The sequence below is a fragment of the Sorex fumeus genome, unplaced genomic scaffold (genome assembly GCF_029834395.1).
Source record: "Sorex fumeus unplaced genomic scaffold, SorFum_2.1 ptg000009l, whole genome shotgun sequence".
Taxonomy (NCBI): domain Eukaryota; kingdom Metazoa; phylum Chordata; class Mammalia; order Eulipotyphla; family Soricidae; genus Sorex; species Sorex fumeus.
The window spans coordinates 26,784,673-26,811,392 of NW_026606066.1; the positions used below are offsets into that span (position 1 = coordinate 26,784,673).

Below are 26,720 nucleotides of genomic sequence, written 5' to 3' on the forward strand. Positions count from 1 at the left end.
AAGCTAAGAAAAGCAGGCACTAATCTGCTAGCACTCTCTTTCTCCCTTTCTCTCTCTCTCTCTCTCTCTCTCTCTCTCTCTCTCTCTCTCTCTCTCACACACACACCACACACACACACACACACCACACACACACACACACACACACACACTCACACACACAGAGTTTAGCTTTTCTAGTAGTCTTTCTCCCAGACCAATTTTAAATCATTTTTGCTAAATTCCAATATACAACTGCATTGTTTTTCACTGGAAAAATTTATCTCCTCAGGCTGAGGATTGGGGAAGATGTGGGAAATAAGAATGTTACACTGCTGGCAGGAGTCCAATTTGTTCTGTACAATGAGATCAATTTAGCAAAATCTAGTAAACTTGAAAATCATGCTATTGGCTGCTGAAGGAAGCTCTAGACACAGACCTCAAAGAAACAAACAAGCGCACAAGAAAGTGTGTCAAGAATTTCACTTTACAATAGCCCCAAACTACGAATGGAAATGTGCACCAACATGAACATAAGTAAGTTGTAATATGCTCAATAAATTACAACATTTAAAATGAATGATTGACTGATATATCTCAAAATCAGGAGTGAAAAAACAAGACCCACAAAATCATCTACAATATGCCATTTTGGAGAGAGAGTTCAACTGGCTTAGCACAAGCTCTGCATGCAGGAAACCCCAGTGCAATCTGCAGCACTGCATGGTCCCCTCAACACCAGCAGGTTGAACCTCCAAACACAGAGCCAGGAGCACCCCCCAAACACTGCCAGGTGTCACCAGCTCCCCCAAATAAATAAAAGTAAAATACAGTTTAATACCACTTTCCCTAGAATTTCAAAAACAAACCTAGATAGGCCTATATACAAGTGTATGAAATCATTTATGCTAAAATTCTGAAAAACAAATTTTGAGCAATAATTACCTCTGAGGATGAAAGGAAATGGAAAGAGATATAGCTATACAGTAAATTTTTATAGCGATATAGTATAGCTATAACATTTTTGTTAAAGAAACATGTTTGTAATGGTAAGACTGCAGCTGTTGGGCCAGAGAAAATAGTACAGGGGGTAAGGCACTTGTGACTATAATTCAATCCCTGACACTACATATAGTCCCCTGATCATAGAGACACGAGTAAGCTCTAAGTTCTACTGGGTGTGGCCCCAACACCAAAATAGATTGTAAAGGCTGAGTGGAAAATGAGGGGCACTGTCCTCCCGTTGTTCATCGATTTGCTAGAGTGGGCCCAGTAACGTATCCATTGTGAGACTTGTTGTTATTGTATTTGGCATATCGAATATGCCAAACATATTCACGGGTAGATTGCCAGGCTTTGCCGTGCGGGCGAGATATTCTCGGTAGCTTGCTGGGCTCTCCAAGAGGGGCGGAGGAATCAAGCCTGGGTCAGCTGAGTTGGCCACGTGCAAGGCAAACGCTCTACCCACTGTGCTATCACTCTGGCCCCTAGATTCATAGTCCAAAATCTGTAACTATGTTATACTTTACTAAATTATTCAAGATGAAAAAGATAGTTACCAAAAGTAAAAAATGGGGGGAAAGCAGTTAAATCAGAATGTCTACAGGGCCTGGTGTGAGGAAGACCAAGGGGTATACACAGTTAAAAGTGAAGCCCTCACCTGAGTTCAAATAAACATTGAAAATAGTAAGAGGGAATTCTGTGTGAGATAATGTGTGCCAATTCAAAGTTGGCACTAAGTGAGTAGTTCTTAAAACACAAGCAGCCCTTTGGTAAGAGGCTTCAGGCTGCAAATGAGCTGATCTTTTCATCAATTCTCTCCAGCACGTTTTGCTTGCTTTTTTCAAGGCCCACCCTGACTTATTCATTCAGCCTCTTTTCTAAGTTCTCCCTCAACCTAAGTGATACATTAGATAGCAACCATGAAATTTTCTATGACCGAGTCATCAATGATTTAAAACCACTGTATTTTATGTAAGAAGGGTTTATATCCCAGATGTTTTTGTCAGACATTGCTTTGCAGCAAGTAATGGCTTCCAAACTGTATAAAAGTGGAAGTGAGGCCGTCTGTGAGGCGTTTTGAGTCTCATAAATCCAGGGGCAGGTTATGCAGATGAACAAGCACTGAACAAAAACTGCCCACAATTTAGATGGCTGCTTTCTACATCTTTGTCTTCTAGGGTTATATGGTCTCTCATTTTATTCTCTTTCTACTTCATACATGTGTGTTCCAAATGTATTATTCCAAGACATAAGTTTTCCGATTCCAAATTCTTAGGAGAAACAAACTAACTCAAAATGAACAAATGTCCACTTGTCATGTCATCTAAATAACTTATCCCTCACTGGTGATGGGAAATGTGAAGGGACGGGTGTTGGAACATTATATGACTGAAACCCAATCATGAACAATTTTGTAACTGTGTATCTCATTAGGATTCAATTAATAAATTTTAAAAAGAATATAGAACTTACAGAAAAAATGCAAGTCCTTCACGAATAAAAGGAAAATCCTTTTGGAAGTCTAAAAACTAATATTCAATATTATAAGTATGCTGAATTATATCTAATAAATCAATTTAATGCAACTCCACTAAGTACCAGGTTTCCAAATTAAATAACTTGTCCCTAAAGGTAGCAGAAAGCAACATTCAAAGCACAGAACATATACTGGATGCAAGTTGTCTACTCCAGATTCCACTTACTAGGGAAATGTGGAAGTGTTTCCTTAGGTGAAAACATTTTTCAGATACATAAGCTGCTTTTCTTTGTTCATCTTTTCCAACCAAGAATGAAATCACTAAATGTTAGTAAACCCATCTTCCAAAAGAAAATATTCTCTGGCTCTTACCTAAAAATATTAAGACCGAGAGAAATATAGAAGCAGGGTAGTTTAAGAAAAATCTTTATCTGTCCTCTACTCTACCCTTTTCGTAGTTCATCATTTCTGATGGGAGCAGCCAGACACAACATCCACTACCAATTTTAATTCTATGGCTTTTTGGGTTTTGCTTTTGTTACATTTTTATACTAAAAAAAAAAAAAAAACAACCACCTTGCCCCTCATTTGAAGAAAAAAATCAATGCATGAACTAAAGGTCAAACATGAAACCAGGGGTCTGGAGGAATAACACAGCAGGCCGGGCACTTGTCTTGCATGCACCCAATCAGGATATACGGGATGCGAGCACACTGGGTGTGGCCTCAAAACAATTCCGCTCCCCCACCCCCCAAACCAACTAAACTATGAAACCAGTCAAATATTTTTCCCTTTACTACATGAAAAGTTCCAGAGTTAAACAGATCCAACAGATGCCATGTGTTGGGGTTGATGGGAAGGACTAAGAATTTGCTTCCCCTTTTTATAGATGAAATTTATATCTTAAGTGAAAAACTTTGCCAATTTCACATTGGCATGTATGTATGTAGCTTGATAAGGATTTTGGAGGAACTTAAAAGCTGGGAACCAGTGAGAAGACAAAACCCCAATAAGAAAAAAAAATAGCCCATTTAGCCTTTTTAGAACTTCAACTCCATTTTTAAAAGAAAACTTCAACTCCACTTTAAAAGAAAACAATGGTGGGGCTGGAACAATAGCACAGCAGGTAGGGCTTTTGCCTTGAGGCCAACTCAGGTTCGATTCCCAGCATCCCATATGGTCCCCTGAACACTGCCAGGGGTGATTCCTGAGTGCAGAGCCAGGAGTAACCTCTGTGCATCGCTGGGTGACCCAAAAAAACAAAAATAAATAAATAAATAAATAATTTATAAAAGGAAAACAATGGTTAAACCTGAGGTTAATTTTTTCTACTATTAATATTCAGTCGGCCATATTGGCTGCGTGCAAGGCAAACGCCCTACCGCTGTGCTATCGCTCCAGCGATTCCTCCGCCCCTCTCGGAGAGCCCGGCAAGCTACCGAGAGTATTCGATATGCCAGACACAGTAACAACAAAGTCTCCAATGGAGACGTTACTGGGCCCGCTCGAGCAATATTCAGTAACCTAAAGTGTCATTTTTATAATGAGAAGCATGTCCAACAATGTCCCCAAATTTGACCTGATCACTTGTCTTTACCATTTTTCTATGGAGTCTGGTAGTTTCCTTGAGGATTCCTTCCTCTACCAGTCTCCTGAAATATCTTGTTCCAAGTCTATCTTCACTCAGATCCTTTCAGGGCTTGAAATCACCTGCACCTGAATACTCTAGTTTTCTGAGACTGTCAAATTCCAAAAAGATTAGGCCTCGCTGGCAGCCATTAAATTCTGAACTCCTTTTCAGTGACAGCCCTTCCTCCTAAAACACCTCTCCACTCAAACTCACCTCACCCATAATGAGACACACTAAACTTTGGCTATTAGTGCCTGAATTAGACCCAGACATCTTCATGAAGAATCCTTCCTCTTCTAAATTTCTAAAGCGCTTTGTATCTCACACTAGCCTATACTTAGCAGAATGTATGTAGCACTGTAGCACTGTCCTCCCGTTGTTCATCGATTTGCTCGAGCGGCTCAGTAACATCTCCATCATGAGACTTGTTACTGTGTTTGGCATATTGAATACGTCACGGGTAGCTTATCAGGTTTTGCCGTGTGGGTGTGATACTCTCGGTAGCTTGTCAGGCTCTCCGAGAGGGGCGGAGGAATCAAACTCAGGTCAGTCAAGTTGGCCGCATGCAAGGCAAACACCCTACCACTGTGCTACCGCTCCAGCCCAATGTATGATTATGTACAAATCTGAATGAGTCAAGTGGTCAAATCACTATCACTGTGGTTCCAACACTAAATGCAGGTGATTTCACTAAATTATCACATCTTATTCCCAAGACATCAACAAACTAATTTCTACTGTGCATCTAATTAGACAGCAGAGTAACTTCTCAGTCATGGCAAAAAGTTTTAAACATACTGTTAGTATAACAAATAGTTTTTACATTTCCAACAGTTCCAAAATTCAAACTGCAAACTAAACTGTATATAAACAGGCTTTACATCCACTACAACAACTTAAAGATTTTTCAAACCAAATGCTAATTTAAAAATCATTTATGGGGCCAGAGCGATATGATAGTACAGGAAGTAAGGCCTTGCCTGTAGTTTGAGCCCCAGCAAAGTATCTAGTTCCCTAAGTACCACAAGGGGTCACTCCTGAGTTCAGAGCCAGAAACAGCCCTCTGGGCACAACCTGCAGTGGTCCCAACACAAGCCCTAAAAAAATCACTAACAAAGGTCAGGGAGAATATCTCAAAGGGTTGAAATGCATGCTTTACATGCTGGAGCCCACAGTTCAACCCCTGGTACCACAAAACCCCTGAGCACCCAGTCAGGATTAGATTCCAGCTAGCAGTGGGTATGGCACAAAAACAGAAAATCATTTCTACAATGACTCAAGTTTCAAATACTGAATATAGCAACATCAGTAAAATAGAAACTGGGATGCTGAGTATTGATCCTGCAACTATTAAGGACCTGAACTACAATTAAGATGCTAGCTCAATTTAAGTGATTCTAATATTTTTCAGAGACACTTGACTTATTACAATATAATATTTACTCGCAGATCCCAAAGATCTAAATTTAGGTCTAGTATGGAGCTAGGCCTATGTACAGTTCTTTACACTCCTAAGTATTTTATAATTTACAATACTGGTTAAGAACCACTGTCTATTAAGTATCTGCATTCCTGCCACTTACATGAACATTTTCACTACTTAAGCATTTGTCCTTACAGCATTTCACTACTTGGGCTGGAGCGATAGCACAGCGGTAAGGTGTTTGCCTTGCACGTGGCCGGCTCCGCCCCTCTCGCAGAGCCCGGCATGCTACAGAGAGTATCTGACCCGCATGGCAAAGCCTGGCAAGCTCCCCATGACATTCAATATGCCAAACACAGTAACAAGTCTCACAATGGAGATGTTACTGGGCCCAATCGAGGAAATCAATGAACAATAGGACAACACCAATCTTCTCTACTTAAGCATTTGTCTGTTACTTATATGGCACCTAACTTTTTGTAATAGGTGAGTATGCCTTTAAATAAGCAAAGTGGCGGTCTCAAGTGAGTATAGTGGGTAGATCACTTCATGTGCAAGCTGCCAGCATGGGCTTGATTCCTGGCACTGCACACAGTCCCGAGCACAGCCAGGAGTGATCCACCATGAGCTGAGGGCCAGGAGTAAGCCCTGAGTTCAAAATGAGTGTGGCCCCAAAACTCTTAATAAGGCAAAGAGGCAACACAAACAAGTGAGAGACAAAGGAAATGAAGGATTAAACAAAATAAGCGAAGTGGTTTCTGGTTGACTCACTCCTCCTCCCCACCCCTTGAATCGCAAACAGTGAGGCCCTCTGGATAGCTGGAAGCAAGAATTGAGCTGGCTCACCGCATCATGCCTGTCCTAGGTACACTTTACTCATATTCTGGGCCCATTCTTAAAAGGGATCCCAAGAAGCAGAGCTGTCAGCATCTCAACACAGGTAGACAGCACTGGGGTTTGAGATTCATGATGCCATCTCCAAAGTCTCTGAATCTTATTTTTCAGTCATTAAATCTCTGTCCACAAAATGAACCATCATAAGTGATATTCCCTTTAAAATAACTTATACAAAGTACAGACCACTAGACTCTGCTTAATAGGAATGATCTGTATGTAAATAAACTGAACATGGCATAGCATCAAAACTAGTCTTTACCAAAAAGTGACAAAACACGTAAAGAGTACACAAAGATAGTAGTTTTTATAAACAGAAAAAGAGGGGCCAGAGTGATAGCACAGCGGGAAGGGTGTTTGCCTTGCACACGGCCGACCGCAGGGTTCGATTCTCAGCATCCCACATGGTCCCCTGAGCACCGCCAGGGGTAATTTCTGAATGCAGAGCCAGGAGTAACCCCTATGCATCGCCGGGTATGACCTCCCCCAACAAAAAGAAAAGAAAAAAAAAACAACTGACCCAGGTTCGGTGGCCAGCATCCCATATGGACCACCGAACACCGCCAGAAGTAATTTCTGAGTGCAGAGCCAGGCGTAACCCGAGTTTCATGGGATGTGACCCAGAAAGGGAAAAAAAAGAGCTTTAAGAAACTTCAAATACTCTTTCAGGATATAGTAACAAATAATTTTGAGTATTCAACTTCGGTCTTCATGATTTTACTTCTTTGTAAAGATCCCTTGTTCAATGATTAAGAGGGCACTGAAATGAAAACTGTAAATAACTTTCCAAGATAACATGATCTCCATTGCATTCACCAAGGATAAAATATGGAATGATTGCAAACTCAAGATTTAAAAAAAAAAATCTCAGGCAGGAGAAACAGGACAGGGTTAAGGCAGCATGCAGCTGACCCCGGTCAATTCCTGGCAACACATATTGTCCCTTGAGTACTGAGCGGTGATCCCTGAGCACAGAACCAGGAGTAAGTCCTAGTACAGCCACGTGGGATACCAAAAAAGGGAAAAAAAAAAAAAGCAGCACCAAGCTTACTGTAAACTAGCAGACTGGCTGAAAAATAAACAACAAAAACTGTCACTCACCCACAGTATCTATTTAGAAAGTACTTAGGTTTTATCCCCTCCCCCCACAGAGGGGGGAAATAGATAACATGCACTTTAATTGACCCTAGTTCTCTTTTTCCCCATCTTAAAATATTCAGATTAATTTTTCTTTTCTGATATTTCACCAAAGTTTATTATGGTTTAAACACAAAAATCCAAAACTAAACTTGTGCAGTGGTTAGTTTATCTAACTTTCAAGATTTCTCATGTAAAGTCAAGTTTTTGATAAATCAAAAACCCTGCACTACTTTATCAGGGGATACAAAAAACAAGAGTTACAAGATTTGGCATTAATAAAATTGATTATGAAAATACTTGTAAAGTGGTATTGATAAAAATTGCTAGCAACCATTTTCAACAAAGGAGCCGGCTATTGAAATGGGAGCAACAACAGCCTCTTCAACAAATAGTACTGGTAAAACTGGGTGTAAAAGTACATGTAAAAGAAATGAAGCAAGATCCATTTCTTACACCTTGCACAACAGTCAATTCAAAGTGGACCAAAGACTTCAAGATCAGACCAGAATCCAGAAAATAAACTAAATTTAGTCAGAATGTTTCAGGATTTGAACCTCCAAGGTCTTTTCAATGATTCCAATGGCAAAGGCAACAACAACAAAAAAGGGTCTACCCCAAATTAAAAGTCTCTAGCTTGGCAGAAGACACACATGGCAGCAGACAACCAACTGAATGGAAAATATTTACACTGACCACATCAGATAAAGGGTTGATCCAAAATACATGAAGTACCTACAAAGATTAACAAACAGAAAACAAAAAACAAACACAATTTAAACTTGGGGAGAGGACATGATCAAGACACTTCTCTGAAGCGGAGGAAAGGTGGATAAGCAAGAAACAATGAGAAAGTGCTCATTATCCCTTCCTATGAGACAATTCTAAATCAAGAAGACAAGTGAAATTATCATCTCACACCAGTGAGAATGGCATATATCGTAAGAACTAGGAAATGTGTGTTGTCAGGGATGTGGTAAAAAAGGAACTCATCCACTGCATTGAGAATGTTGTCTGGTTCAACCCCTATAGAAAACAATATGGTTTCTAAGACTAGAGCTTCCAAAAGACCCCGCAATTCCAACTCTTACATATCCTTCTACCCCACAAGACACAAAAATACTCATACAGAAGGAAATCTGCACAGCATTATTCATTACAGTCCTCAGAACAATGGGTAGGTTAAGTAATCAGTCTAGGTGCACTGGGATAGATAAGTGACAGTGTGGAATATATACACAGTGGAATACTATGAGGCTGCAAGAAATGATGAAATTGGGGCTGGTGATAGAGGGTGCTTTCCTTGAACGGGGATGAACCAGGTATGATCCCCAGCTTCCCCTGTGATTCTCCCCAGGAGTGATTCCTGAGTACAGAGTCTGGAGTGAGCCCTGAGAACCACTTGGTGTGGCCCCAAATGTAAAAATAATAGAAGGAATTACATAATTAACAGTAATTTGGATGGAACTGGAGTTTATCATGTTAAGTTCGAAGGATCAACACAGATCTCACTCATCTGTGGCATACTGAGTTAACAGGACAAAGGAACATAAAGTATTAAAAGAGGAATATCTAGATCACCTTTGACCCTAGTGTAAGGGAAGAAAGACAAGGAAGAAAGGAAATCGAAGACAGAAAGGAAGTAACAGGAGCAGGGGCCAGTGGCCTCAGATCTATCAGTGAAGAGATGTTTATCTATATAACTGAATCACAAAAATCACCATCACTGAAAGCAGGAAATCCAAAATACAACAAAACTTAAAAATAAAAAGTGCCCGTCAAGGAGGGAGGCTAAAGGGTAAGAGGGAACCTGGGAACACCGGTGGTAGGGTTGGTGCTGCAGCATTAGATGCCTGAAACTCAACAATGAGGAAGTTTGTAAATCACAGTGCCTAAATGTTTAAAAAGCTGGAGTGATAATACCACAAGCAGGATGCTTGCCTTGTGCATGGCAGACTTGGGCTTGGTCCCTAGCACCACATATGGTCCCCCTGAGACCTGCTAGGATTGATTCCTGAGCACAAAGCCAGGTAGTGAGCCCCTAAGCACAGCCTAGCGTGGCCCAAAACCAAACAAAAACTGCTAGAAATCTAAGTGGGTTGCATTAAAGAGAAAATTTGAAGTTTTATTTAAAAACTATTCTTAAATGAAAAATAGTGATGTTATTACATCTATTCTTTCTTTAGGGGTGTTGAGGGGGCTCCTCAGCTGTTTGCAAGGGTTGTTTGGCATTACTTAGGTCATTACATGCAGCTGAGTCAAATCCAGGCCTCCTGCCTGCAGAGCATGCACTCAGCCCACTGAGCTCTCTCTCTCTCTGACCCTCATATCCCTTACTTGTAAGTAAATGTAACTATTAGTAATTTTAGTTTGAAATCAAGAATCCACATATAAAAGGCTAGGCACCGATTTTCTTATCCCACACCACTGCAATTTTTAAACGCATAGGAATACAACAAACTCAAAAGAAAAAAAAATAGTGTTTTATTAACTACCACACTGTTATAATACACTTTAAACGTACAATAAGGTAGCCTTTAAATTTGAGGTGGTCTTAAGAATAACAAATGAACAGAATCCCAAATTTCTGAATAGGTGAACTGCTGCAGTTATAGGTATACATTTAAGAAAATTGTATAGCTCTTACAAGACCAGCAATGAAACTTTATTTTGTACATTTTATTAATAATTGAAAATATAAACAATAATTAAAAAATAAAAAGAAAATACAGCATAATAAAAAACATACTTTTCTCAATTAAATGTACTGGATACATATAAATTTTAAGGGAAGAAGCAAAGAAGGAAAATGGTTGATATTTAAGTGCAGACTGACTACCTAGACAAAAAAAAAAAGGACTTAAAAAATATAAAACCTCTAGTTTTCTATGACTAATATCCATATGGTTGGAGTATCGTCACTATGGAAGTGATTTTGTTATGTTTGCATATGTTATACTTTATTGGTAATTTACATGATGGCTTTTAAGGCCCTGGCAGACATATGGTTTTTGGAAACAAGATTGAAAGGAAAAAAAAAAAAATCACTGCTAAGACGCAATACACCTTAATTTTTTTTTTTTTGGTCCTCCAATATTCAAGGAAAGGGATAATTCACTATAATATTTTCTCACCATCCAAATGCCTCAACCTATACATTTTTAACCTTTTTAAAACATTGGTTATATTGCCCAACTTCATTGCTCAAATAATATTAACAAGACATTATTTTGGCAAATTAAATCTTAAACATGGCTTTTCAACAGGATTTAAAAGGTGACTATCCCTAGAGTTCCATGTTAAAATGTAGTTTTCAAAATCTTACAACAGTAATGCTTAAAATATTGTACATAGTTAACCTAATTAAAATAATTAGCTTCAAAATGACAAATTGATAAGCTAAGTAAAGCCTACACTATGTAACATTTGCTTGGAAACTTGATTTGTCAGTTATGCATAATAAAAATTCCAGTCTCAAGAAAATTACAAAATTTTTTTTATCATAACATGATTTCTTTCACCCACCAACTTTTTTTTATCTTACAATAGATAAATACCAACATGTTCTCATTTTTACACTAAACCACACAGGATTGATGCATTTGGTTAGACTACCATTCGCATTGTTAAATTCAATTTTCTCTTTATATAACTTGGTAAAATTTCATTTCTTCTAGATTCCAAAAGTACCTACAAAACCCATGCAATTTTACCATTTTTTAATATACTATGGAATATCATACAAAGTAAGGCATTTCAGTGTCATGTATAACCAAGTTACTGTCAATCCAAAAATTTTTGCACATCAATAAAAAGATATCTAAGAACTTAGGAACAATATTCTTCTCACTACTGTATAAAAATAACCACAATGAATAAGTATTTGTGTAATATTTACTCCATTGTCTCATTTCCAGAAACTGTGACAAGCTGTAAAGGTATTTCAGTGTTGGTAAGGATATCTTGATTGCTGGTGGTGGAAGTATTAACAGTTCCTATCCCTGAAACAGAACCTTGTTGAATATTTGCAAGGATAAGTGTTGTTCCTCCTGCAGTAATCAAAGTATCATCTCGTGCAGTTTCCACAGATGCCAGCACTGTACTGCTAGAGTGAATACCTTTTTTATTCTGATGTGTTTTAATATGTTTGGCAAGGTGGTCACTTCTCATAAAGCGTTTTGAACATTCTGGACAAACAAATTTCTTCTCACCTGTTAAGAAAAGAAAAAGAAAGATTAAATTCTTCAAGTTCAGCACTAAGCAGATTGATTCCTGAGAAAGAAAGCCAACAAGCAGAGAGTTAAAAAAGCATCCATTTCACGAGCTGTCCAATTTATGCCAAGATTTCTCCCCTATAATACTTCTCCTCAAAGTAAACTCATTACCTTTACTTACTGAAGAAATCTTGAAGCAATCTTTAAACTTAATAATTAGCTAAGATTTAAATTACGCAAACAGTACATAAAATCCTAACTTCAAGTCTGCTAATACCTTGAAGTTTTTTAAAACATGTTATAAGATACCAGCTTTCAAAAAAAAAAAAATATATATATATATTAGTAAATAAGTCTTAGGGAGGGATAGCACAATGAGTAGGGCGTTTGCCTTGCATGCAGCCGACCCGGGTTTGAATCCCAGCATCCCATATGGTCCCCTGAGCAATGCCAGGAGTAATTCCTGAGTAGTGCAGAGCCAAGAGTAACCCCTGAGCATCACCGGGTATGACCCAAAAAGGGGGAAAAAAAAACAAAAGAAGTCTTAGGGACATAGTGATAGGGAATTTGTCTTGCACACAGCTGACCCAAGTTCAATCCCCGGCATATCATATGGTCCCCTGAGCACCACCAGGAGTAATTTCTGAGTGTAGAGCCAGAAGTAAACCCTGAGTATTTCCGGGTGTGACACCCTTTAAAAGAAAGCCAAAATAAATTTTTTAACAAGTTCAAATAAGTTGTAATATGTTTAAGATATGAACGTGTCATATCTAAATACTAAACCTTCAACCATAAACTACTGAATTCAAAAAACAACAATACATGTCTGAAAACACAACTTGAGATCCAAATAAAACTGAAAATAATGGACTTGGCTAGTTGTTGAATTTCAGTTTAAATTATCAAGAAAAAGTCTGATATATGGTAAGTTTAAGAGCTGTTGCCTAAACTTAACTTCCAGTTTTTGTTTTTTGCTTTTTGGGTCACACCCGGCGATGCACAGGGATTACTCCTGGCTCGGCAATCAAGAATCACTCCTGGCGATGCTCAGGGGACCATATGGGATGCTGGGGATCGAACCCAGGTCAGGCGAGTGCAAGGCAAACGACCTACCCGCTGTGCTATCACTCCAGCCCCAATTTCCAGTTTTTAACAACTCAATTCTATTATGTTGAAAGCGCACTATTGGAAGATAAAGCAAAATATAATGAGACAAGTAAGCAAATTCAGTATTTTCTTCAAAATGTCTCATTTATCCCAGCACATCTACTGCTCAAGGTCCTCATCAGATCTCATGCTTAAACTGAACTTAACGACTTCCTACTCTTTGCTTCTCCAATCTAATAAAACAAAGGCAGACAAATATTCCATACATGAATAATTTTATTACAGTATAAACTAGGGTGAGAAAGCAAGAGTTACTTTTAGATAACTGATTGAGTTTCTTCATTAACCAGCTTACAAGAAACTATGATGTGGTTCAATCCCACTTAACAGAAATGTGTTAAATAAAACTTCATCTCTGCTTTGTCAAATGGCTCTCACCTGTTCTTTCACATACTATTCTATTCTTCTGGGGAAGTCTTTCCCAAAGTTTCTCTTGGAACATCAGTCCAGAGAGATGCTCCATGGTTAATGACACAGTGATCCAAGGAGGCTAGAAGTGCTACATACACTATACCCCCCCACTTAAGAGAAGCGAACAATAGCGTTAACATCAACTAAAAGTTCCAAAAGGTGCTGTCCTGAAGGTGCTCGTAGCACCCTGCTATTCTAAGTTTCCCATACTTGCTTGATTATGGATCAATTTTACAATTTTTAAAAGTATTCCTTTTTAAGGAGAGAGAGAACAAAAGGGAATGCCCTGCCACAGTGGTAGGGTGGGATGGGGGGAAGGGGGGTGGAGGGATACTGGGACTGGTGGTGGTGAATGGGCACTGGTGGAGGGATGGGTATTCGATCACCGTATAACTGAAACCCAAGCACAAAAATTTGTAAGTCTACAACTGTACCTCATGGTGTTTCACTAATAAAAATTTAAGGGGGAAAAAAGTCTTCCTTGTTATTATCCCTATATTCAAATATAACTGAGAGGAATTCTATTATAGGACAGAATTTATGTTTCGTCTGTTTATGTTTCACCTACTGCTCAAGTCCCTTTCTATGCCAAGAAACAACGATCTTCGCCTTTCTGAGCGTATTCAAGAGTAGAATGAGCCCTATTTTCCCCTTTTCGTTACCTAACACATGCATTTGCTTATACTGTTTTGATGCTGTTTCAACTATGTTAAGCTCATCTACTTGATAATTGAGGGGGAAAAAGTGAAACATCTAATTTGTGTTTTTATTACATGCTTCATGGAATAATTTAATATTTAAAGTAAACGTAGGAGATGTAAAGCATAATCAGAAAGACTTTTACTTAATCTAACAGAGTACTGCTGGATTTGAATCAAACCCAAAGAAACTTCAAAATCCTTTGCTATATTTCCTACCTTGCTGTCTTGGGGTTGCAAATACATATTCTACATAATATTCAATTCTCCAGTATTAAGCACAGATAAACACCTCAATCACTTAATAGTATAAGGAAAACATTATCTCCTAAATCACATTAAATTAGGCTTCAATTTGAATCATTCTTTGGTTCATTTCACAGAACCACATTACATAAAAATAATTTGAGTGTTTTGACTTCAATAACGCTTAAATGTCTTCCACTTAACTCACAGATATGAAAACGAGAGGTGCTTTTTGTTTTAAAACTTGTGTTACCAAACCTAAAAATGTAATTGGCCCACATTTTTAAAAAATTCACGAACTCAGCAAGGTACCGTACTGTCCTGTCCTCCCGTTGTTCATCGAGTTGCTCGAGCGGGCCCAATAACGTCCTCATCGTGAGGCTTGTTGTTACTATGTTTAGCATACCAAATACATCACGGGTAACTTGCCGGGCTTTGCCGTGCGGGCGAGATACTCTCGGTAGCTTGCCGGGCTCTCTGAGAGGGGCCGAGGAATTGAACCCAACTGGGCCGGCCAGCTGCACACAAGACAAATGCCCTACCGCTGTGCTATTGCTCCAGCCCTTCTCAGCAAGGTACGCTAAAATACTTCAAGTTAGCATGTAGCCCTATAACTCATTTTTATTAAAAGTAAATATTAGTAACCTGTATGTGTTCTTCTGTGCCTCTGTAATTCATCACTTCGAGTAAATCTTTTTCCACAGAACATCCAATTACAAACAAAAGGGCGCTCCCCAGAATGCCAACGAAGATGAGCTCTGAGATGTGAGGTCTTCCCATAGACTTTGCCACATCCTGGTATATGACAAATGTGTTGCTTCTTTTTCCCAAGATTGGTACCTCTAAAAAAGCACACAAAACAATAAATTTAGATTAAAATAGTCAAATGAATGTTTTATCACTTACATACATGTACTGAATTTCAAATACAAGTCATCTTCAGCTGGAGATCAACCAGAGCCAAGACCATTAAAATTTAATTCTTCTCAAACAAATTTCATATAATTTATATTCCGGAATAAATGCGATTGCTGTCCAAATGTAAATATATTTCAAGAATCATATAATCTAAAAAGCTACTTCATACACTAAAAAATTTAACAGAACTTTATACATCTGTCAGAACCATTAAAATCCTATACATATGCCCACTCCAATTATTTGTATGGGACACTAAATGGTTTTTTTTTATTCAAAGCCACAATATCAGTTAACTTAAAAAGTAAATAAACCAAGAAAGCATGAATAACCACAAGAACATTAAAGATAGATAAATACCTAAGCATATTTCAAAGTATCATTATTTAAACATAATCATTCATACAATGTATGGCCACATCCTGAACATACACTGATTTGGAGAAAAGTCAAAGAAAAAAATTCTAGACAAAGTTATTGTCTTAGTTCCTTTGACAAGATATGAAAAACATAACTCAAAATCATATTTAGTTAAAATTTCTCATATTATTCATGCAATGACCTTAAAATTACACATTAGTGATAATACAGTTTCTCCACATCACAAACTCTGACATTTGTTACATATCAGCATTCAATACCAAGAACGGGTTTGGGAGATATGCACTTAGACGCGTGAACAAAGTTATCTTAGCCTAAGAAGAGAATTTCTTTGATTCCACCAGAGATATTCAAACAGTACTAAACTCTACTTAAAATGTTCTCTCAAGCGCTTAGAAATTTTGGCTAGTTTCAATAAAATAACTTACAAATTTATAAAAGACATGACATTTTTGACGTGACATTATATAAACTTTGTCACGTCTGAGATTAAAGGGAAAAATTTAAAACCCTCCAATTTCCAATCCTCCCCCAATCTCAGAGTATAGACATATAAATAAACCTTTTCTAAGCCTGCAAATCCTCTTGTACACAATACACCTGTTTTTCAAATTTTACTGGAAAATGCATATTTCCCCACATTTATATTTTAATGTACTCACACTCAGTAGCATGTGAAATTGCCATAGGACAAACAGTGCTAAACGGTGCAGTGCTGGCTGTTACGTGCCATAGGTGTTCTGAACAGGGAGACATCAATGTGGGCTCCAGTAGTTAGAGAAGGCTTCGTGGAGGAGGTGGGTAGGATTTAGATAGAAAGGAGGGAAGGCATTCCAGGCAGAGGAATAGCATAAGTAAAGACAAGGAGGAGTCATGCTGTTGTCTCAAGGGCAAGGACGTCATAATCTACACAATTCTAATTTCTGTTCCAGTCCACCCCCAATTTCTACAAGAGTTGTGTGAAACAGGTTTTTCTGGCTCACCTGCAATGCCAAAGTCTTAAGCAAAGACAATTTTTCCCCATTTATTTTAGTTATTTAACTTTTATTCTCTAGTAGTCAAAAGAAATAAAGCAATGTGTGTGAATACTGGTGCACAAACCAATTTTTTTATATTATGTTCGCCACAGCAATTTCACAGAGAATATAATTCAATTAATTCAGTACTCTTAATTAAGACTTCTTGCCTCTCTTCTAAGTCTATACTCTGACAAATCACTCAGCTTTTATAAACCCAAAAGCACCATTTTAATAACTTAGCAAGAGTTAGCTTAAGAGTACTAACAAAATACGAATTATAACTAATTATAGCAACAAATCTGGGTCCTTAAAGAACCCAGAAGCCACGAGAAATATCTTTTCAATTCAAGTGTAAGGAAAGGAGAAACTGTCATTGTTTGAAAATGGGATAGGTATCTAAAGAAAGAAAAAGTGGGCACCAGGTGAATTTAAAGGGAAAACCCAGACCCAGGTTTAAGGTTCTACCTAAAAATGAAATGTTATTCAAGGTAAGTTCTAGATGCACTAGAAATGGATTTATGGTATGTGATGTAAAGAAAACAACTCAAGTGAATTTCTCAACAAAATGTAGATAATAAAAGATTCAGCCATACATTTTTCTCCTGATTGACATAACCACACCACCAATACTCTTTTATATACCTGAAGAGACTACTTTAAGTTTCCATTCAATGGCTAAATTTGCTCCAATAATTTAATAATGCTAAGATAAAGTTCTACAGAATAAAGCTAAATTCTAGGTAGAAAAACTATGAAAAGCTAAATCAATCTTTCTTTTGCTTAGAATGAAAAACAGGACACAAATGGAAATGTTAACAGAAGAAAATAGATTTTCTTTTGTATTCAGGCCACATCCAGCAATGCTTAAAGGTTACTCCTGGCTCTGCACTCAATTACTCCTGGCAGTATTTAGGAGACCATATGGGATACAGGGAATCAAATCCAGGTTGGTCACAAGCAAAGTAATTGCTGTAACCATTGTACTACAGCCCCGGCCCCAGGGGAAAATACATTTTTACCCAAATAGTAATTATAAAAATATGGATTGACGATTAATCCAGAAAAGATCCATGCCTTAAGAATTTCTTTTAAGTTATTCAAGTTATTGGTCTCTTACACAATTAAAAAGTTTCTGAAAGCTGGTACTGCCCAATACTGGCTAAATATCTGTCACTGTCACTGTCTCCCATTGTTCATTGATTTGCTCGAGTGGGCCCAGTAACGTCTCCATTGGAGACTTTGTTGTTACTGTGTCTGGCATATCGAATACGTCACGGGGAGCTTGCCAGGCTCTGCCATGTGGGCGAAATACTCTCGGTAGCTCGCCGGGCTCTCCGAGAGGGGCGGAGGAATCGAACTCGGGTCAGCCATGTTGGTTGCGTGCAAGGCAAACGCCCTACCACTGTGCTATCACTCCAGCCCAAATACCTAAATAAATAATTTAATATCTTATTAATTATATTTCCTACTTTGCTCCAAAGGATAATCAAACATAACAAAGTTTTGATTGAAAGTGCCCCCTTCTAGCTCCATTCACCCTACTTTTTAAAAGAAAACAGCTAAGGAAAAAATCAGTCAAAATTTGAAAAAACAAATTATCACCTACTTTTATTTACTTTGCTATCCTTTTATTAATTAGTTGCACTAAATGTCAAAAATACAGTAGTGCCCTATCATGCACATACAAGTTGAATTTTGGGGAACAACCTTTAAAAAACTGTCATTTTTCTACAGCTTTTAATTATTACTGCTTAAAATAAGCAATTTAAAAATTCACAGTGGTCTAGAAAAATCTGAGTATTTTTATAATTCTTAGGGTAGGCAAGACTTTTTAACAGCTTGATAACAAGGTAATTCATAAAGCAAAGACTAATCAACTGAAACTATGATTTGCAAACTCAGAATGCTATTTATCTAACAGCGTATTTTGCAAACCACTGACAAAGTTCAATGTGAAAGTTGGGGAAAATACCTGCATCTGTGACAGTTAAACACACAAACTAACAGATTCACAAGACAAATTTTCACATTAAAAATACTAAAATGACAAAATATACTCCCCAAAATCCAATCTCATAACCAAAAATAAGCTATATAAAGCAATGTTAAGGTATTCTTTTCTGTTTGAATAGGCTTTAAAGAGTTTTTCAGTGATAAAACTTTGTTGGCAAGGTTGTAGAAAAGCAAATATCCTCATACACCATAATGAAAAAATAAATTGATAATTTCTGAAAGAAAACTCCCTTTGATATAATCAATTCCATTTCTGCCACCATATACTGATGAAATAAGCATGCAAAGATGTGTAAGGATTACAGTGCTAACAAACTACTAATGAAAATATTAAATTCTTACACAACAAAATTCTTATCCTTACAACAGAAAAGCATGATCTATTAAAAAAAACTAATGCAGACTCCATAGACTTAGAAATATGGTCACAAAAATTTTCACAGAAAGAGTAGACATGTAAACATTGGGAATAGATGCTATCTATTTGAAATGCCTACATTGCTGATGACAGGTGTAAACAAACATACCAGTGATTATCTTGACGTGCAGTTAAGATATTAGTATTCTTTTAATATTCTATATTTTATACACATGTTACTCTAACAAATTAAAATTTTTTCTAATAGTAAAATATAAATCAGAACCCTAAAACTTTCATAAATAGTTTATCTTAAAAGTTTCTCTAAAATGAAAGCCAATTTCCAAAAAGTCATTGCCTAACCAGAATTCCACACTACACACAAACTGGCCAAAACATTTCCAAGAATAAAATTTCAAGTTACCAATAAATATTTAAAATTAGATGCAGAAGCAAAATTAACTTGAGCGGCAGTATACAAATTAAGGCTCTAGATTTATAAACTGTATCCAAAGACCAGTCATTTAAACTTTTCTATGCCTCCTGACATATGAAATTGACTAGAACAATCTTTTTTTTTTAATGGTTTAATCCAGGGGGAGCACTGAAAACTACTATTTTGAAACACAGTAAGCTCCCAACATTAGTAGTTAGTAGTCATTATTATTACTGCAAATGGGCTGGCCAATGTGTAAGTCAACTAATAGAACCAACTCAAAAACAGGGTCTATATCATCAATACATTCCTATTATGTATTATGTATTAATGGAATGTTTTGTCCACAATATTTAACAGTGTACACAGTGCACTTCTGAAAGAAGTATGCTAAAATGTTAACTTTGGTAATTTGGTTAGTGTGTCTTCAGAGTTCTATCAGTTTTTGCTTTAAGTATTTCAAAATTGCAGAAAAAAGAAGTCGTGGCTATTTAAATAAATCCCCTTGTTGAAGACTTCTCTCGTGTTGCTTTGGGGCCACAGCGAGCAATGCTCAGGACTTACTCCTGACTCTTTGCTGGGAGATCACTCTTGGTAGAGCTTGAAAGACCACATGGTTTTGAGGGATCAAGCCATATAGACTGCATACAAGGCACCATACCCACTGTAAAAACTCTCCGGTCCCTTACAGACATATCATTTTTAAGAAATATATTCTTACCCATTTCATGGTTTTTCACCTTCATTCTACCCTCATGTTAACATTACTATTCAAATTTTCTTTTGAACACTTGCCTCAACTCGTGCCACTATTTTTTAATTTCTTATAATTTGTCTTCAACATTCCTTTGTCAATTTGAGGTGCTCCTTATCAACCTAACACATTTTATTTTGTAAATCTGTTGAGTCCCAATCTTAATTAAGCATAATCCGTTCATATTTAACATAATTACTGATGTTCTGCATTTATTCCTATTATGTCATAATCTTAATATTTATTTTTTAAATAGTGAATTGAAACATTACAGTTTCACTTTGTAAAATTTTCATCATTAAGGCTCATTGTTCACTTCTGCTAAAATAAAAATACTTATGCTTTATCAAATACTGCTGAACTTATTTTTATGTTAACTGCTATTCTCAAGTCAAGAATCAACTTTTTGTCTATATTAAGTAACATTCCACTGCTGCTTTGCAAACATGCTGATTTCTGATGACTTGTTAAATGGCACGCTATTCTTTACCTATTTATTTTTTGCAAACTAAGCTATCACTAAACTAAGTAAATTATTTAGCTCTAAAAAGATGATTCTGTGTATCTGATTCACTTTTTCTGCCACATTTATACAGATATACACACAAAATGGTCATGTCATGAAAAATTTCCCAAAGTGACATGGCATGAATTTTTTTTTTTAATTAGGATGACATTAGAACTCTTTTGGGGGAAGGGTGGGCCACAGGAGGAGGGGGGAATGTTATGTATGCATACCTCCCACCACCTTCTTTACAGTTGGGACAGGTGCAAGCTACCCTCCGAAGTCTTTTTCCTTCTTGATGTTGTTGGTCCCCTTCATCTACCACTTGTACTCGTAAGTGTGTTAGATCACTGGTATTCAATGTAGAATCACCACTGAGCTGCCACTCTTCAGGATCAGGCTCTTCTTCCTTGATCCTAATATCTAAGGAAAAAAAACAAATAGATGAATATCAATCCATTGGCCCAAAGACACAGCAGAAGAACTGAATCTTTCTAAGGTGAAGTGAATAATATGTAAAAGTCAAAATTGTGTGTGGAGCATGCTCCTTCTATTTTATTCTAAATATCAGGGATAAAATCAAAATGTAAATAAATAAAGACAGCTTGAGATTTTATCATTCAGACTTATTTGAAAGGAACAGGTCGTATTTTTTAAGCAAATAAAGCTGTAAGATGAAAACAATCTCAAACTTCTATTATAGTTGTTCATTTAGTCAAGAAATCCAACAGTTCAGACCGGAACAAATTTTAATGTCTTACACCTCTTTCACAACCTGCATTAATTACACCTACCTGTAGATATTATCTGAATACAAAAGAAGGGGTTCACTTCAGACTGTTAGGCATTAAAGCCAACAATTAGTAAAGTATCTGTAACAGATACAGCATAACTGCAGAAGGAGGTGATGAAGCATGCGAGGAAGTTTCTCTTTATAAATTCTGGTTTATTATAAACCAGACTAGCAAACAAAATGAGCATGGTTTAAGAGTGATTGTGGCAGGAGCTATATATTATTTTCTCAGTAGAGTCAAACATCCCTACTTTCTACAGGAATACAGTTTTTTCTATGTAGATTCAAAATGTTTTATTTTTCATAGTTCTTTAACCAAAAAAATATTTTGTTTAAAAAAAGAAAAAAAACAATTCATTATTTAGAACGAACAACGAATGTAACCTTAACCTTCGGCTTTTAATGTGGATGGCCATAAATTTCCACATTAAGAAAAAAACTTTATAAACAGAAACCTTAATAGAAAATATTATCTTAGATTCATACTAGTCACAATATCAAGTGATAAACATAGCCTTAGAGATGTATCTTTGCATAAATGTGAAGGGCCTGAAGGGTGGCAAAAGTGACTGCCTGGGGCCAAAGAGAAAGGTCAAAGTGTTGGAGCACAAGCTTAGTATGTGGGAGTCTTGGGTTCAATATGTGGTAGCTCCACATCCCTTTCTTCCCTTCACCCCACCCACCCCATACTGCCTAAATCAACCCCAAGCACCAATATATAGGAATTCCCACAGCCAAAGTATCTGTCTTGCAAGAGGAAGGTTACAAACTCAAACCCTGGTGCCACCTACATGGGTCAAGCATAATCCCAACAGCTCTTTCCAACCCCGTAACACAACAAAGTGCAATCTCTGGAGCAATACAGCTAGCTATGTGCCTGCATCACAACTCAAGAATGCATCCTGCAGCAAACACCATAGCTAAAATGAGACACTGACCTTGTATTTCTGGGGTCATGGTCCTATCAACTACAGAAACACTGTAGTTCAGGGAGATATGTTTCAAAGGGCAGGAGCACATGCTTCCCATGTGGGAGAGCCAGGCTCAATTTCCAATGCCATATGATTTCCTGAGCACTGACATGTGTGGCCCAAAATAGGAAAAAACTACCAAGCACTATGATCAGGAGTGAATGTGTCCCCTGACCCCTGCCACAAATCACTACAACCAGAATGTTCATGAACAAATAAGGAGTGCGAACCCAGGAGAGCACTATAATCATATAATCATGCATGCATGTGAATCCTGTGTATCAGAACAGCAACGGGAGAGTAAATAGAAGGTGGGAGAAAAAAAAAATCAATAAAACCAAAATCTAAAGTACCGCACACAGTAACAGCAGGGAGAGCACTTGCCTTGTACACAACTAATCTGGAATCAATCCCTGCCCCCCCCCACCCCTATATGGTTCCTGAACACACTAGGAATGATCCCTAAGTATGGAGATGGGTGTAAACCGTGGGCAGGGCCAGGTGTAGCCAGCCCCAAGACAAAAATAATAGTAGTTTAAGGAGCTGGAGAGACATTACAGGGGTTAAGGTGTTTGCCTTGCATGTGACTGACCTCAGTGTAATCCCCAGGACCACATATGGTCCCTTGAGCACGTAGCCAAAAGTAGATACTGAGCACCACCAGGTATGGCCCAAAAGCCCATTAAGGTAAGTCTATTTAATTTAAACTAAAACCAAGAATTGGAAGATGGGGAAAGCCCATGGAAAGAGACTTTGGCCTTTACAACACAAGGTAAATAGTGATGCTTTTTAAAGAGAAAGAAAATTTTAAAAGTTCAGGTGGAAGTAATGAAGGACAATTAAAGAGTTAAAGGTTGATGACGATCTGAACTGTAGAACACAGATGACAGTCACAGGCTAGAGCTCAGAAAGAGGTCTGTTGTGCTAGAGACATATCAGATATTAGCATGTGCAGTGTTTTGTGTAGCTTCTAAATTAGTAGATTAAGGGGCCAGAGAGATTGTACAGCAGGTTAGAGTGCTTGCCTTACATGAGGTCACCCTGGGATCAATTCCCAGCACTCCATATAATCCCCCCACCCTTCAGGAGTAAACACTGAGCACAGAGCCAGGAGTAAACCCTGAGGACAGCTGAGCCCAAGCAACAAAAAAACAGTAGGTTAGATTACTCAAGAACCATGAACATAATGAGAAGTATGAGAAAAACTTTTAAGGACTATAAGCATTTAAGATACAGATAGAAAAAGGAGGAACCTATAAAGAAAGAAGGTAACCAGGAAAATGTGCCAAACTAAAAGAAGATGCTTCAAGAAAGTGGTCAACATCAAATACTATAGATCAGGAGGTTAAAAAAAAAAAAAAACACCCTAAGAACATGAGCAAGAAATCAGAAAGTAACTGTTAAAATAACAACTATTATCCGTTCAAGAAATATGACTTCAGAGAAATACAGCAGTGAGAGTCTAATGGGAACCAAAGAAGAGTTGGAGGGGAGGGCAGTAGTTTTAAAGGAAATAAAGACTTCATCGTGTTTAAATGCTTGTGACAAAAATCATTAGAGAAGAAAATAGGACTGAAGTCCCTAAACCAGGAGAGGATAATCAAACACAGCACTTACAGGATCAGCTAACAGAGCAGTCACCATTTCCTCTACTTTACATGAGGAAGAAAAGATAATGCAGAAGCACTGATCAAATAAATTATCTCCTATATGTTACAAATTCTGCTATACCCCAAATGCAGAAAAAAATTGATAGTTGGAAATTAAGGAGAACAAATCTCTGTTTTCTGGTATCAGATCAAATAAAACTGTATACACACATATATAAAATTACTCTAGATGTCCCTTTATGATCACCTCTATCATCATAACAAAAACCCTTTTTGGTATTTGTACAAATAATATGCCATACTAATTTTTACAAGTTAAAAGGCATGTGGACTTATCCAGAGTTAGATAAACTTTTAGTCTATAAGAAGCAGTATCATAAGAAATTTTACTTCTTAGAAGTTGCTAATCTAACACTATTTTTGGTGAGAGCATTAAAAAGGGAGGGTAAAACATTAGCATCAAAATAAATATTGGTGAGGATGGGGAATAGGATAGGGGAAGGGGACTGACACTGGGACATTGCTGGAGAGAGGCAGACACTGGTCAAGACACTGATACTGGAATAATATATGCAACTCTACCATTAACAGCATTATAAACTATGGTGCCTAATATAAGATTTTAATTTTTCCTTTTGTTCGTTGATTGCCTCGAGCAGGCCCCAGTAACATCTCCTTCGTCCTAGCCCTGAGATTTTTTAAAAAGTGCCATATTAAAGGCTCTTTCAGGGTTAGGAGAATGAGACCCATCATTGTTATTGGTATTTGGCATATTGGGTACACCACGGGGAGTTTGTCAGACTCTGCTGTGTGCGCAGGTTACATTCGGTAGCCTGCCATTTTGTCCAAAGTAAGCATTTTTTAATTTTTAAAAAATGAATAAATTGATTTTAGAATTTTAGAGACTGATTACTTAAAAGCAAAACAAAAGCAACAATGTGACCTGCATGGGGGGGAGGGGGGAGAGATTGTAGGTCATTTCACACCTTACTTACTGCTAATTATCTTACTAGAACCTGTATGCTCAATGACTGTATCACATTGTTATTCGCAACTTTATTTCCTTTCTCACTGAACCTGCATACAAAATGGGCACATGACTAACCACATCCAAACTGAACACATTTTTCCGCCCACCAAAACTTTTGCATCTCCTAAGATAGTAATAGTACTACAAATTATCAACAGCTACTGAGTATCATCAATCCATTCCCAGGCCTACTTCTTTGATTAATCCATCATCTACACAGCTTCCAAACTTTTCTTTATAGATAAAAATCAAATGCCATCACTTGTTCTCAAACACCTCATTCTCTTTTCTAAAATATCCAAATTCATTATCTTGATATTTTGAACATTCTCAATCTAGACTCCTGCCCTAAACTTCAGTTTTAAAATAAAATTTTCGTCTTTAGAACATGCGCTTTTTCTCAATGTCGGACACTCGTGTGTGCTTTTTGCTTTTTTCTTGCTGTCCAAATAACCTTTACTTATCCCTCAAATATGGCTTTTATACTTGCTTACAGAAAAAATTATACAGAAAAATTCATATATTCATGAATTCATATATTCCTTTAAGCGACTGTTTCCCAAAGTGGGTGACACCTTTCTCCAGGGAGGTAGTGGATCAACCATGGAGGGGAGGGAGAAGGGCGTTTTCTGCTTCTTCACTTTGAGAAGGTAGATTTCCAGAAAATACTGAGTATATCCCCCTCTCCCCAAAGGGGGACAATAGGCCAAATATGTTTGGAAAACTCTGCTCTAGATAATAAACACTTTAAAAGTACTTAGAAAATACAATTTGACTAAGTGAACAAAACTTCCCAAAAGAAGAACCTCCAATATAGCTATTTATGTGGAAAGGCATCCGAACTTGGGCTATTACAGTTACTGTCTTTTATTTCACAGGACTCTCTACTCTTTGGAAAGACCATATTCTCTCCTGAATGTTAAAACTTAAAAAATTTATAAACCTACAAGGAAAAGACGTGGGTCTCTAATATTCTACACTTCTATTTTCCGAAAATAGCATACAAAGATCTTAACTAGATTAAAAATCAGTTCCTTATTTGATCTCCCATTTGACCCAGCAATACCACTCCTGGGAATATATCCCAGAGAGGCAAAAAGGCATAGTCGAAGTGACATCTGCAATTGTTTGTTCATTGCAGCACTCTTTACAATAGCCAGAATCTGGAAAAAACCTGAGTGCCTGAGAACAGATGACTGGTTAAAGAAACTTTGGTACATTTACACAACGGAGTACTATGTAGCTGTTAAAAAAGATGAAGTTATGAAATTTACATACAAGTGGTACTACATGGAAAGTATCATGTTAAGCGAAATGAGTCAGAAAGAGAGGGATAGACACAGAAAGATTGCATTCATCTGGGGAACATAAAGCAACAAAATGGGAGTCTAACACCCAGGAATGGCCGAGATTAGTACCAGGAATTTTGCTCCATGACTTGAAGGCCAGCCACACATGCTAGGTGAAAAGGAAGCTCAGATAAAGAAGAGAGCACCAAATAAAGGGTGTTGTGAGAATCCTCCCAGGATGGGAGAAGCATGCTGAAAGTAGTCTATAGACCAAACATGATTGCCACTCAATGCCTCTCTTGCAAAACACAGTACCCAAAAGAGAGAGAAAATAAGGGGGAATGCCCTGCCACAGAGGTAGGGTG

At 37.5% G+C, this 26,720-nt stretch overlaps 1 protein-coding gene across 2 annotated transcripts in view; it reads right to left on the bottom strand.

Moving 5' to 3' along the window:
* Nucleotides 1-10,003: 10,003 nt before the first annotated feature.
* SP3 (Sp3 transcription factor) overlaps nucleotides 10,004-26,720 on the bottom strand; it is a 59,413-nt gene continuing 42,696 nt past the window's right edge. For both annotated transcript variants that reach the window (XM_056110146.1, XM_056110147.1), the window contains 3 exons: nucleotides 20,896-21,085; nucleotides 14,924-15,120; nucleotides 10,004-11,753 (listed from right to left, as the gene is read on the bottom strand). In XM_056110146.1, the coding sequence (XP_055966121.1) occupies nucleotides 11,437-11,753; nucleotides 14,924-15,120; nucleotides 20,896-21,085 (704 nt within the window). In that variant the 3' untranslated portion in view covers nucleotides 10,004-11,436. The remainder of the gene's footprint in view (nucleotides 11,754-14,923; nucleotides 15,121-20,895; nucleotides 21,086-26,720) is intronic.